The 15,262-nt window shown below is 41.9% G+C and overlaps 2 protein-coding genes across 5 annotated transcripts in view; both read left to right on the top strand.

Annotated features, from left to right (window-relative positions):
* The window catches only part of LOC134855437 (adrenodoxin-like), a 327,732-nt gene that overhangs the window by 61,387 nt on the left and 251,083 nt on the right, over positions 1-15,262 (top strand). The window lies entirely within an intron of this gene.
* The window catches only part of LOC134855234 (cilia- and flagella-associated protein 61-like), a 96,439-nt gene continuing 88,876 nt past the window's right edge, over positions 7,700-15,262 (top strand). For all 4 annotated transcript variants that reach the window (XM_063871694.1, XM_063871696.1, XM_063871695.1 and 1 more), the window contains exons 1-3: positions 7,700-7,888; positions 7,977-8,130; positions 8,918-8,994. In XM_063871694.1, the coding sequence (XP_063727764.1) occupies positions 7,719-7,888; positions 7,977-8,130; positions 8,918-8,994 (401 nt within the window). In that variant the 5' untranslated portion in view covers positions 7,700-7,718. The remainder of the gene's footprint in view (positions 7,889-7,976; positions 8,131-8,917; positions 8,995-15,262) is intronic.

Below are 15,262 nucleotides of genomic sequence, written 5' to 3'. Positions count from 1 at the left end.
GCTGTTCATCTTTCAGTTTGCCCCTCAAATGTTCAATCTCCGGCAGAACCGGTTTATCTGTCTGCATCTCATCTAGTGTGGGTCGCTCTGGAAAGTTTGAACAGCTCGACAGCCCATCGTCCGTTTCTGACTTAAGTGATTTAATAAGGCCTGAAGAATATTTAATTTTTTGCAATCGTCTCAAGATACAAATTTTATCCCTGTGATTGGGACAATCAACAACTTCATTTTGTTTTAAGTTCTCAATCGTTTCATATCGAGTTTTAACCGGCAAAGCATATCCCAATTTCCTCCCTCTCTGTATCGTGATCGGTATGTCAAGGGTATTCAACAAGACACTGACGCAGAGACCACTCTTCGTTATCGAAAATGATCTTCCTAAAACAGCAGCACTTTGACTATTAGGGTTTGGAACTATACATACTTGCTTATTGTCACTTAGTTCATTGTAGTTTTTCATCCTCAAGCTCACGATTGCTGCTTCATTAGCTTTTAGCCTCACTCTCCTACTCAAGAATACCGGTGCTTTGTTTTCATTTGCCATTATTAAATTTACCGGTTTGATTGCGTACCTCCTATCCGGGTTCCGTATCCTGAACATTGCATTATTTAGATCAATCGTTACGTCGAAATTCCTGATGAAGTCTCTGCCCAAAATGAATTGGTCAGATTCATCCAGGTTTTCTACCACGATGAAGCTCATCCACAGGTTACGTTCTCCCAAATTGAGGGCTATTATCGGCGTCCTGCCTAGCACCCGAAGGGCCCCTTTGTTCGCAGCTGACAGCCGTATTCTCGAGTCTATCAAATCATCTTTGTTGAAGCCCATTCGCTCCCAAGTCTCAATTGGTATGACACTCAAGACCGCTCCCGTGTCAAGTAACCCACGTAACTGAGTCTTCTTTCCACTTATGTCCAACACGTGCCCTGTCACGTCTGCTTCCGTTCCGATGTGCATTGCATCTTCTTCAAGCATAGCACAGTGTCCAATCGATCTTACTTTCAATTCCTCCTTCCCTACATAGATTTGTCCAATCAGGTCTTCGTCGCATGTTATCATCGTCTTGGTATAGATGTTGATTCCATCTATGTTTAGCATAACCTCGTGTGGACCGTAAGCTTCAGTGTATCTGTTATCAACACGTACCGACTTGCTGCCCCCTCTCGTGAGTAGTGCCCTGAGCGCTCTAGAAGTAGTTTGTGGACTTATTCCACTCAAGTAGTCTGCATACACGTCAATGTGCATTAACGTCTGGTCGCTCGGCTCGCTCAAGTTTCTAGTCACCTCGTGGCCGCCCACTGTGATTATCGACATTATTCTCGCTCCGATTTTCGATATTCCAAAGGGTTTACCTGTCACCATTTTCACGGTGTTACAATTCCCGTTCTTTGTTGAGCCCGTTCTAGCCTCTGGTACTACGTTCGTTCCGGTTAATGCTTCGTTAAAATTCTGTCTCTCGATCTCCAACTTTAGTCGTTGCTCTATTTCTTTCGCAGCCAGATCTTGTTTCACTTTGGCAATTGCTTCCGTTGCCGCTCTCTCATAATTTATCTCTAGAGAGCTCCCGGCCGCGGACTCTAACGCACCGCTAACATGTGTTACAGCTTTCACTGTCTTCGTCGGCAATTCGGTGTTTGGTGCCCCTAAGTTCCTAGATTCGAATTCGTTTTGCCTGTTCCGCTGATTCTGCACCGCCGCTAATGCCAACTTATGTTTGGGGTGATTCTGGTCCTTGACCGCTTCCCAGAACAAGGGACAATCCATTCTGAAGTGCCCCTCCTGGTTACAGAAAAAACATCTGGCGCCTATCTTGATGATTAAGCCGTTATAGTACTCGTGTTCCTCCATCTGACTCATGTCCTCCTCATCCGGTGCATAACCTAGGCTCTTCATGCCTTGTTTGTACGTTGTGCAGTCAGCCACATGATGATCCGCTGACCCGCAGTTCGCGCATGATCTGCGCTTATCCATATCATCTCTAGGTTTGTACCATGATGACCTCTGGGGTTGGCTTCCCCCTTGCGTGTTCCTGTTTTCAGAATATGAGTACTTCTTAGGTTTCATCAGCATGTATTCTCTTGATTTCTGTCTCATTTCTTCTGGGGTGGGTGCGCTGTCCTTCGACAACGTGTAGTATGTTGCTAACATTGTCCTTAAGTCATCACTTTTCACCCCATCAATGAACTTCGAGGCAATGCTAAAGTTCCGTCTGTTTGTCGACTCCTCTGGGTCACTCCTCCTTCTCAAGCTCTCGAGGTCATCTAGGAACCGATCTATTGACTCGTCGTCCCTCTGTCTCCTTTTTTCAAATCGCATCATCGCTTGATGACCCTTCATGCCTGAGCCGAATCTGTTCAACAGTATTTCAAAGATTTTGTCCGCGGTGTCGCGTTCTTCTTCTTTCTTCGCAACCACACACTTTAATGCCGTGCCTTCTAAATTGCTGAGTATGGCTGTGCACGCTTGTCTTTCGTCACTCAAGTTATCTTGCTCTAGATGTAGTCTCATCACTTCCACCCAAGTGTCAATGCATCCATCGGAGTCATCTTTGAATTCTTTTGGCTTCTTGAATGTTTTTCTTGATTTTCCCTCTCTCCTGTCGCTCGAGTCAGTGTTCCTCGTGGCGAAGGCCTCTAGAGTCCTGTTCATCATCTCCCAAGTGCTGGCCCATGTCATAGCATCCGGTCCTGAGTTGCTGTTGGCTGTTGAATCTCCCGGACCAGTCGTCGTGTTCGACGTTCCACTCTTCATTATTGTTTTCGCAGCTGTTGGTGCTATGCTTATCGCATCCCTGGGTATGGGCAACGGTGTCGATTGCCGTTTGTTTCTTTGTGGTTCTACAAAATCAACTCTGGTGCCTTGCGTACGATCCGCTGCCGGTCTCTCTTGTGGTGTAGAACCTCTCAAGATTGCATCCAACTTCGCCTGTATTGCACACGAACTCTCTGCTTGACTCTTGCTCATTGTGTCCATTCTCCTTTCCAGGCTCCCTAATTGGCTGTTAACATCATCATATCGGTTCTTCAACTGTTGCATGTCTGTTTTGATGTTCTTTTCTCGTTCTTCATTGGTGGCCTCTACCTTGTCTGACATTTCCTTGAGTCTCTCCTCTGTTGCCTTAGCTAGGTTAAAATAACTGTCTAGATACTCGTGCTTGTTGTATCTTATCTCCTTTTTTATCACCTCTCTGTCTTCTTCACTGTTCTTAAGTCTTTTGTCGATCTGATTTAATTTCGCCAACAAATCGCCCAGCTCAATGGTAATCTCTTCATGGTCAGCCGTGGGTTTCTCTTCGGCCATAGCCTCTGCTTTAGCTTGTTCCTCATTCTGGCCGGTTTCTGTCGCTTTCGTGCTCACTGTACCAAATGTTCGTGCTCTTTCTGCTTTTGGCTCTTCAGTCACGTTTTCTTTCGTTTTTATTCCGAACATTATTCCCAATTTTTCCGTAAAAGATGTCCTCTTTACTTGAGAGTCTTCTTTCACCGTTTCTTCGGTGTTGCCTATTGCATCTTCCGCGTCATCTATCGGTGAGAACTCTATGGGTTTCTGGTTCGGTTCCTCTGTATTGGGCATTGGAGTTGACTCTGTCGCCATCTTCCCTGTTTCATCCACACTTTGATCGGGTGTCTCTAGATCAATCTCGATGGTGGGTTCTACTCTCTCCCCTTCCGTGCCCTCTTTCGCCCTGTTCTCCGCTGTACTCCTTGTGCTGACCATGTTAACTGAAAAGTTCTTCTTTGTTATCTTCGGACCCATTGGTGTTGCTTTGCGTAGCGACGAATTATACTTTGCTTCGGTCGATCTTTTTTCAGCTACCGGTACCCTGCTCCGCCTCATTATTTACAATTGTTATTATTTACAATATTATTATCTACAAAAATTCTATTCTAAGGTTTAAAAACTCCAAGGAAAAAGAAATTAATAATTCGCTAAAAACAATTTTTCTTGAACTCTTGTAAGCTCTTTCGTGTTAGGTTAGGATAGGGAACGTGTTGAACGTGTTGTTATACTTGGTGCTTCAACCTAACCTCCTACTTTTGTAGTACCCCCTTCCTAATGCTGTTCCAAGACTTTCTCTTTACCGTCCCAAGACCGTTCAGCGTTGTCCCAGTACTTCTCGTTGGTATCTTTAGACCAGCGTCCCAAGACCAATGGCCCAAGGCTAACGTCCCAAGACCAACGTCCCAAGACTAACGTCCAAAGACCAATGTCCCAAGACTAACGTCCCAAGACCAATGGCCCAAGACTAATGTCCCAAGACTAACGTCCCAAGACCAATGTCCCAAGACTAACGTCCCAAGACCAATGGCCCAAGACTAATGTCCCAAGACCAATGGCCCAAGACCAACGTCCCAAGACTAATGGCCCAAGACCAACGTCCCAAGACTAACGTCCCAAGACTAATGGCCCAAGACCAACGTCCCAAGACTAACGTCCCAAGACCAATGGCCCAAGACCAATGTCCCAAGACTAACGTCCCAAGACTAATGGCCCAAGACTAATGTCCCAAGACTAACGTCCCAAGACCAATGTCCCAAGACTAACGTCCCAAGACCAATGTCCCAAGACCAATGTCCCAAGACCAATGTCCCAAGACCAATGGCCCAAGACTAGTGTCCCCAGACTAACGTCCCAAGACCAATGTCCCAAGACCGCTTCGTACCAAGACTGCTCCGGTCCAAGACTGCCCCAAAGTTGCACTGTCCCAAGACTGTGTTGCTCCAAGACTGTCCCCAGACTGCAATGTCCCTAGACTAGTTCGGTACTGTCCCAAGACTCGTTACTGAGTGTCTGGATATAGGATTTCTTTCTTCTTCGTTGTAGGGACTCCTTGGTTGTCTGTACCTTGTACCACCACTCAAGCTCTAGTGAAAATTTTCCCAAAAACCCTCTCTTGGTTGCCAAATCTGGCCCCCCTTTTTTAGTTACCTCTTTTTGAATGTTCCCAGCAATTGGGAGCCACAACTTGTGTGCAGGTATCTTGTGATCACCTGTTTGTATTAAAAACCAATCGCAAATCTTCCCCAAAACGCAACAATATCTATAGAAAAAATAAAATTCTGTACCGAAAAAATAACAAAACAGAGTAATCGACCCACCTAAAATTCAAAGGAGACAAATGTCAACCTTCTTTCAAAAAAAAAAATGTCTGGTACCTAATTGCCACGCGTTTTCCTCCCCCCACTAGTTGTCTTATGAGGTGTCACGAAAACTGTCTATATCCGTTCCCCCCTACCGATCCAACCAGCGTACCAATCTTAACTCGAGATAAGTTTTGGATGTCCACCTATTGTTACCACGCGTGTTGATGGCTAATGTAACTAAATCAACGATGTCGATTAACTAGTTACTCTAATTCCCCCCTTTTTACAATTTACAACCGCCAACCTCTAACCTAACCAGCCCCCCTGCTAACCTCCCCCCTGTTTAGCCCCCCTCTTAAGCCGAAAAATCCCTTAAGCGCCGGGTGCTAAACCTCTCTTGAGAAAACCGTAGACCTGTTTCCAGGTCTGCTTGAGTAAAAACTGTTTCAAAACAATGGGACTCCGCTTATCCAATTTTACACTTATTTCCTATAATGTAATGTGGATTCTAACGATACCCGTTGTCCGACTTGAGAACACCCCTGTGCGTCCTCTTGTAGTGGCCCTGTGCTGGTTGTCTCTGTTCTGCCCTTGACAGCAGACCCACTTTCCCACTCGACTGGTCACCTCTTCCAATCAAGTCTCCTGGTGGTCCGTTTCGATCCTTGTGAACCTCTTTCCCACTCGACTGGTCACCCTTTCCAGTCAAGTCTCCTAGTGGTCCGGTTGGGTCGCAATCTATCTAAAAACCCTTAACAACGCCCCCCACTCGGGCACCCTACCAAGGTCACTGGTTTAAACTGCTAGATTGATCGAAACGATCGGTCTTGTAAAACAGTATGTGTATACTATTTAATTAATACAAAGGTTCGATCCAACTAATTTGGTATCAAAGTCACTGTCTTTTTTCGTTTTATGGTTTTTGTTCCTATTTGTTTTTTTTTTTTTTTTTTTTTTGCTCGTGTTTTTGTCCCCCTAGTTGCCCCCCTTTACTCGGTTAGCTAAGCCTCGTTCGGAGAGCGTACCAGGAAGTTTTCTTGAGTTTTCTTAAAAAGCTATCACGGTACAACCGGAAGGTTTACACATTCCCGCTGAACCGTACCACCGGTACTCTAGAATGGGCATGTAGCCCGGAGCTGTGTCAAGTGGGTTCGACTCCGTAGTCATGATGTCGTAAAAACACCCAGGAGCGCCATAAAAACACTATGTAACAGTCGCCTACTTTAGTCACATATGAGGCTTAAGAAAAATAGGCCCTATAACCATTGGCTCAAGAGTCAGGGACACTATCTCTTGTGTTTTTCCGCCTCAAGAACGGTCGGAGCCAATTCGGTTCGCTTGCGACATGAGACTGGAACCCATTACAGCTTAAAGGCCACTACCAAAATACCCCCCCCCCCACTCTAGAAATAAAAACGTCCCCATACTTAGGCCTCGGGATACCCAAAATACATGAACGCCATTAAAAACCGGGTCGGAACCATCCGCTTAGTTACTTTTTATTGGACAGTGGAACTTTGATCCATTTCAGATGGATCAACCTAAAACTCGCCTTATCTCAACATAACTATCATAAAATGCACTCGAGAAATTTAAATTGGAACTTACATATCGACGCACTTGAGTATGAGGAGTAAGTTAAAGATGAGCAGCTTGAGAATTAACTAATATAACTAAATAAGTTTTAAGGCCAATTAGTTTCAATAACAGAAGTAAGTTTTGTCTCTAGAATCAAAGTCTCTGAATGAACCCTTTGGACACTCGAGTTGTCCACTCTTCCATTCAGAGTCCACTCCTTTCCATTCGAATAATTGTTCTGTCTCAAGTCCGTATTCAATTCTCCTGTTTTCAGGACAAGACAGCTCTACTCTCTTGATATTTCGTATCGAGAAATTGCGAATAGCAATTTCCTGCCTTTTTCTTGAGTAGTTTCCCGCAATTGTTAATTCGGGTGTTCTGATTTCTGACTTTTTCATTTTCAGTTGGTTCGAGAAAATTGAGCATGACATGCTCAATTCGAATTTTGCAAAATTAAAATTTCACTCCAAAATTGCGTATTTCTCAAGGTCAAACCCCTAGACAATCAAACCCCTAGACAATCAAAAGTCGTTTGACTGATGGCCTAAAAATGGTAACTTTTTACTTTGCCCTAAACAGACCAGAAAATCAACTGGCAAGGTCGAGACGGTGAAAAACGAGTAGAATTAAGGTAACTGACGCCTGCCAGTCGTTGATAGGTACTTTTTCTACGCTCCGTCGCTGTGTGATATTTGGGCGAATGTTACATATACTTGTATGTTTGTATCAGAGAATATCACGTGTACAAGCGCGTACAATTCCCCACGAGGGAATTGGAGCGAAAGAGCATAAATTGGACCTTCAAAATGCATTTTAGAGAGTACAAACGTGAATTTGTGCTATACTTTGTCCACTAGTGGTCGCGAATATCACGTGGTTTTCTACTGTTTTATGCGAATTTGATTTTTAATGAATTTGACTTCTGAATCAAAGAGAGAAGAAAGACTTAATGTACACTAGTCTTAAATATTCTTCTAGTCGTAATAATAATGAAGCTCTTTAGAACTTATCCGTCGATTTTTTGTGGTTTTTATTTTTTAGAAAATATTTGTATCATGTCTGTGATAAGTGCAAGATTTAGCAGCAAACATCGTTCAGTGCTCCCGGACACATCCCTTGAAGTTCAAGTCAGAGCTGCAGAACCGGCAGATTCAAGCGCCATCCAGTCGCTAGTTACTCACTTGACGGAGGAGTTATTCGGCCCTTTCAACATACTGAACATAATGTTAGTATTCGAAATCGCTATCATATATTTTTGGACTAATTTTTAACTAATGCTGAAAAAGGAAATTGTGGGATTTTTTTTGTTTCAGAGAAAAGAGTCTGTTCAGTGTGACTCTAATTGACTCGTCGGATGAAGTCATTGGTTTCGCCGCCTTCTCAGACTGCCCTCCACCTTCGGCCCGAATGACTTCATCCAATTGGCCAACCCAAATGGCCCAGGAGCTGAGTTTGGAAAATTTCACAGTATGTGCTAACTTGCTAATATCTAGAAGTATATAAGAAGTCCCTGAAACAACCAACTGTGAATGGGGATGATTCACAGGATCGCATGATTCTGATGAAGCAATTCGAGTATCAATTAAATAATTTAATAGAATTTAATTAAGCTACAAGAAGATTTTATGTTGTAGGTAACATCGAAATAATATGCTGAAAAATGTTGAGGCACTACAGTTAACATTGCAGTTTTTTTGAGATGTTCCTATCAGAATTGTAGCAGACGTTCCTTAAGAATCATGACCAGACTTTCCATTATTATCCGTTCTCTGTGCATTATGCACAGACACTGGTTTTTCAGCACGAGATTAATTTGATAACGCGCCTCCTGGCGTTTAAAAAACCATATTTTTGATTTAAAACAATCTGTGATTGGAGTTTTTCAGATCATATTGTTGATAAAGATTAATGAACGTAGTGAAGACTCTTATATAGGTCTAGATTTTTTTTCCAGGAAAAAGTCTTAAAATATTGATGCACTTAGGTATATATACTTTTTCAGTTGAATTGAAGTTCATCTGCTGAAAATGACCTAAATAGCACTCTCCAAATACGAACGTGCAAATGGCGCGAAAAAACGTGAATGATTTCTAGTTTCGAAAGTGGAATTTAATTTTTAGATTTTCAGCGGAATAAAAAACTTTACCTGTTGATCCATTTTTCTCAAATTGGGTTTATGTTATCAAAAAAGCGATGCCGTATATAGTATTTAGAAATGTTTTAAAGGATGTTTATGTTCTTTTACTTGTTTCAGAGCTTGAACACGATGTTTCTGCATTTGTTTGTGGCAAAGACAGACTTTGCTGTTGGTTGCATCCAAGAAATTGTCAAGTGAGTACAAATGGCATGAAATTTAATTTAAAAAATTGAATGCATTTTCAAATCATTTGAACAGTTCCCATTATAATGCATTAAGTTCTTATGTGGCTTGTGCGATTACCAAGAGTGTTGCAATCAAGAACTATGTTTCCGCAAGAGACTTTGCCCAACAACAGTTAAATCAGGTTTTATATTTCCGATAATTCAGCTGGCCTCTCGTAATATTTGCACTTTTTGAATTTTTTGCGATAGCTGGAAAGTGACTGTTTTGTATAAAATTCGAATTAATGATGATTTAGTTACTATAAATAGCTGGTAAATGAAACGAATAAATTGTTGGAAAATTACCAAGCGTTTTTAATTGAAATTACATCTGAACAAATTATCTTCTATTATACATATATATGCGGGCTTCACTATCTCGCCATGGTTAAGCTTTTTCAATGTAATACTTTTGCATGCTTAACGACAGAATTTTTTCACTTTTAAGCTATATCGTACATTGCAAGGGTTAAATTTTTTTTTCGATTTTCCAGTTTAATGTCAACGATTATTTCATCAGTTGTGAAATTAGCAACCAAGTGGTGAGATGCTAAAAGTATTCCCCAGGGGTTGTAAACTTGGTCGCCATATATGAATAACCAAACCTGTTTAGCTTACGAGATACTTCAATTTTCGAGATTTTTCAAAAATTTCGAGAAAATTTGAGTTTGAAAAGTTTCACAAACTTTGATGTTCTCAATCCTGTTGTTCGATGCTGTCAGCAAACTCTCAGAGATTGCGAATCTTGCCTCCGAATCTTGATAAAGGGAGGTTATCATCATCAGTTATCTATACTAGATCTCTTTTTTCAAGGTTTTGTGTTCTGCACGGTTCTTTTTGCGTTAGTGCATATCGGTTAGATATTTCCAAAATTCTGCCATCAGTTTGTGCAAGTAGTTGAATGGTTTTCTCGGGCAACTTCCATCTTCATTAAGCTCGTAAATGGTAGTGGTCAACTACAATGAGCAATTGACTTGGCTTGAAGCCATTTAGCAGCATTGATGGAGTGAGCGGCACAGTGTCTTTGGCATCATCCGAGATCGTTCTGATCGGTCTTGAATTGAGTTTGATTCTATCTGACAAAGAACTGTGTACAGCTCATCTAGTTTAAGTTTTCCTATGTTGCTTGTTGTCTTGTGATATAGCAGTTTCATTCATTCAACAGTAGCTTCCCAAAGACCTACGAAACTTGGAACCCTTTCAGATGTATCAGTCAATTTGATACCTAAGTCTATAACCTGATCAGGTAGGCTGTCTATTTTGTGTTTGTCTTGCAGAAGTCTTTTCTTTAAATTAACTCGTTAAGTGATCCGATGAAGTTAGTCCCATTATCGGAAAAGTTATGCTTGGGTCATCCTTGTCGAGCAATGAACCTTCTGATAACTTTCAAGCATTCTTCAGTGTTCAAGGCTTTTGAATTATCCAATTGTTTTGCTTTAGTAGAAAAGCAAATGAAAACTGCTATGTTGCACTTGAGTAGTTGATCGGCTTCCTTGTAATACCTTGGTCTGCCTAAGTTGTCATGGGTAGACCTAACTAGAGTAGTTTGCCATTAGCTGGTTCATTTCTCTGCCATGAAACCTAATGCAAGTGATGCAGTTGCCTATCCTTGTTAGCACCATCGTCTTGACTCGTATGATCCACAATGGCATTCAGTCCACAGTGTAGTTGAAAAAGGCGACTATGGCGAATCACAGTTCTCGAGAAATGAGTAGTTGATCGGCTTCCTTGTAATACCTTGGTCTGCCTAAGTTGTCATGGGTAGACCTAACTAGAGTAGTTTGCCATTAGCTGGTTCATTTCTCTGCCATGAAACCTAATGCAAGTGATGCAGTTGCCTATCCTTGTTAGCACCATCGTCTTGACTCGTATGATCCACAATGGCATTCAGTCCACAGTGTAGTTGAAAAAGGCGACTATGGCGAATCACAGTTCTCGAGAAATGAGTGTTCTGAGGCAAGATCACCAGTAGTATTTGTGCTGGCTCGTTTAGTCAATCAACTGCTGCGAGTCGTCCACCGATTTTTAGCAATCCATCATCGTCTAATGTTTTGTAGTTTTGTCCTTTTCTGATTGCTTTCAGTTCTTCGTCGAAATGCTGCTCTTGAACGTCTAGTACAAGAAGGCTCTTTCCTAAGTTGCATTTGCGATTGTCGTTGTTATTCTTCAGAAGTTTGAGGGCGACTCTTGCGACTAAAGCTCCGATGCGTAGAGTTTTATCAAAAGATCCGCATCGTTCGAATTCGCAGAATTTTCTGCTCTTTTTGTCTATCCGACGCTGAGTGTTTTTGCTTTTTCTGCTTGAGGGGTTTCCTCCCCACCAGCTGCCTGGTAGTACAGCCAAAAAAAACCTAGGCTATTCATCCAGTTTTGGATTTGGTGCGCTATATGTGCCCTAACATTGTCATCACATTCCGAATCACCATCCAATGCTTTTGGAATAGAATCTTTGGCCTTACCGTCCCAGGGGTCTATAGTCCAAGAAGATCAAAAACTCGTCCCAAGTTACTCACTATCATCAGGCAAGTGATTGTAGATGGTCGAATGCTTTCGGGCAAAGCGGATGAGCTGCTCTCCATTGTTTAAGTGGACTTCCTGTTTGTCTTTTTTTGTCAAGTTAGCGTGTCTTAACTGACCAAAAGATTCTGGGTGCAATCCTGTTTTTTTTTCTGCCATTTGATTAAATCTGCGCTGAACTCTCGATCTATTTAAAAACGGAATTTTTTTGGGCATGATTGAATGGCCTTTGTTGGGGGTTCGTTTTTTGATTCTTCAATTTGAAGCTAAAATAGGAGACATCTGGATGATTTCTGTCAGTGGGGCAAGTCAGTGAAGCGTGCTGGTAGCCAGTTTGACCTCGGTATTTGATTTCCTCGTTCGGAATTTTTCCCCAAATGTTGGCCACTTTTTGGGTGTAATCCATCTCAAAATTAAATTTTTTTTTAACCCTTGTTCATGCGTAATCATCTTTAGGCAATCATGGTGAATGCGACTGTCAAAGTTTTGGTTTTCTTTGTCTGATTTTGAAGCGTCTGGAGTTGATCATGGGCGAAAATCTAGATTCATTGGGGATCTGTTGGGATCCAAATGCACGACATCATGGTTGCCAAAGGTTCCTGCTTCCTTGTCATCATGTGAGCTGAACTTGGCCACATTTTTGACTGTTTCGGCAGCAAATGGATGCAAAATCAACACTCGAGACTTTGGCTGGCTTCATAATGTTTGCGATGCCATGGGGCATGCCTATGGTCTTCACTGAATCCAATTTATCCATACACTGGAACCAGTCAGAAACTTGTCTGACCATGTCAATTGAGGCAGGCTTTGTCAAAATTTTCCATGATACTTTGTAAGTAGGCTTTGTCCAAAGTTTCCATGAAGTTGCAAGCAGGCTATGTCCAAAGTTTCTATGATACTCTGGCGAGTTCTGATGGATTGTTCCTCGGTGTCTGCACTAATATTGTCGTCAACGTAAAGGGACTAGCCAGTTGCAAGCTTTGTCTGTTCATCATCTGTTTTCTCGATGGTGTCTGACATGACGCCTATGGCGTGATAACTAGTTGAAGATATGCCGGAGCTGACACCAGGCAGCCGGTACTTCTCAATTGGATCCTATTCTTTTCTCAAGTAGAGCTGATGTAGGTTTCTGTCTTGGGTGTGGTTCCATTTGCATGTAAATCTTGGTAATGAGGCCAGATAGTGCAATTTTGAACAATCGGAACCGGACAGGGTGCTGATGCTTGGGACCAACCAGCAGACAATTTTTCAGTGATTTTCCATTTGAAGTAGGAGCTGATCTGTTGCAAACAGCCGTGCACCTTGTTATAATTAAATCTGACTTCCAAACTGCATGATGAGTTATTTGTTGTTGGCAGCAATTGATATGACACAGCTAGATTCTCGATATGGCCAATGTCAATTATCTCTTGGAAGAAGTCGTTGTATTCGTTTTTAGCGTCACCATTCTGCCTTTGCTTCTTTTCATTGGAAATGAATTGCTGGAAATCTTTGAGTGCTGAATGACCAATATCGGGCAACCATTCATGGGTGTTTTGGTTTTAGATCCCATGTGATTTGTTGATGGAAAATCTCAATATAATTCGTCCGTCTGAGCCATACGTTTTCGTCTGATCGAAATTTCGGATGCACTGAAGCTCTTTCCAGGAGTGTTGGGATTCTGGTGATGAAGGATTATCTTCAATTTCACAGAATCTGTCTAATGTGGTGGACTGGTTGTCAAGGAAGTTGATTCTGTACCATGGCGCGTGTGTTCGTGTTGTTCGTCGGTATCAGCAACACCTGAGACTGTACAACCATGGATCGTGTCGGTTAGCAATATAGTTCGTTCGTTGACGTTCCGTGACTTCACAATGCGTGTAGACGGATTGTCCAATCAGGTGATCAATTGCAATTTGTTTGTCGAAAGCTGGATCTCTTTTTTCATAGTTGCTGACCTTTCGTAGATATGTGGCTGCAATTTGCGTATTTGGATGCTCGTGATCCGTGTTATTTTCCTTTATCAGCCGAATTTTGAAATTGTTACCAGACTTTAGTAGAGTTGTGAGAGTCCTCCAACCATGGGTCGGCATAGCGTTCTTTTGCTTCACAACAATTATGCGATCTGGAGCTTCTATTGCTTTGATGAAAAGCTGGTGCATGGCCTGTAGATTAAGGATGTTCGTCTGAGCACAACTGTCAACAAAAACCGTCAAGTGATGCACTGGACCGTTCTGAGATCGAACTTTGACGTTTGCTTGGAAGAACTGTGATGGATCTAGTTCGGTTGATCTGAAAAGCATCTATTGTCTCTGTGAGATGCGGTTTGGGCTGGCTAGGACTGCCATGAAGAGTTGTATAATGATCCAGGTAGCGGACGAAGCTGCAATAATTTCTGCATTCGAACTGCAGTGAAAACTTGACAGCAGCTTCCGAAACCTTACAGGAACGTTTTTGTATCTATTCGTAAATTTTTTATGTGGTCTCCAGTTCACGATGAGCTTAGAAGCATGGCTTCTCAAACAACTCTTGAGATACATCAATTTCTGAAACGGTGACAGCTTGTCATTGTCATGAACAGTTGATCAAAACTGATCGATGAAGCTTTGCCAGGCCGTGAAATCGCCACTGAGGCTAGGAAGATTGATCTGCGGCAATCTTTGTGATCTTTTCAGGTTCGATCTGCGTAGTTGCAAAAGGGTTGTTAGGTTGACTTGATGCGGCTATCAATATCTTTGCAGCTTGTAGAGTTTGGCGAGTAGCCTTCTGTGTTTCCTCACATTGATCAAATACTTGTCGTATTCTGTATCATCAGTGATTGCGTGAAGCAGCTCATCAGCAATTGAGGATTTAGCCAAGCAATGCTCAAGCTCGATTGTTTCATCGCTCAACTCGTCTTGGCTACGTTTGAGGCATGCACCAAGGTCTCTGGCTTGAGAAACTTGTCGTTTCAGAGTACAGACATTTCTTTGAGTTCGTTTAAGTAAGCTTCTCCATAGTGACTACAAATTGAGGGTAAAGGAAACGAATGAGTTATGGAAAAATTAACATTTATTTTGAGTTCACATGTGAACGAATTATTTTATCATTTAAAACATGCTTTGTTTGCCCCAATACTTAAGGAAACAAGTACAAATTTTCTAATGATTTTCAGGAAGGTTATTTAAAACGTGGCTTACGGTCTAAATATCGCCGGCTTAATTAAAATTCAAATGCCAGTTCTTCAATGAATTGAATTGTTTTCGGCTAAGCTGTTGTCGAATTGGTTACATTTGGGTTTTGATGCCGGTTTTCAAATGTTTATCGGTTTTCAAGACAGTTCGTTTCCGGTTTATTTTTTTGAACGTTTAACTAGTCTTTGTTTGGATGCCTGCCTATTTTTGAAAGTTTAGTTATATAGTTTTATCACAGTCAATTTTGTTGCTGGCCTGTTTTTTGAGAGTTCATCTACATTGCTTATTTGGTGTTCTGCAGCTAGCATGCAGGAAAATTATCGTCAATAAGTTGTCATTGCTCGTAAGCAGTTGCAGCATTGAGCGGCTTAACTCTGAAAAAAAAGTTATAACTTCTCTGGGATTTCTAGAATTTCGGACAATCGAGCATATCGGATAATTAGTTTTTGCTGTCTGATCATCACTCAATGGGATATTGTTGCATCCAAGTCTATGTTCGGCTTACTTGAAAATGGAATGGAGTCAGAAAAAAAACTTTTGTTTCACGCCGCGATTTATTGTGAAAGCAC

This window comes from Symsagittifera roscoffensis, chromosome 10 (genome assembly GCF_963678635.1).
Source record: "Symsagittifera roscoffensis chromosome 10, txSymRosc1.1, whole genome shotgun sequence".
Lineage (NCBI taxonomy): Eukaryota > Metazoa > Xenacoelomorpha > Acoela > Convolutidae > Symsagittifera > Symsagittifera roscoffensis.
This window is presented reverse-complemented; position numbering and strand designations above follow the sequence as displayed.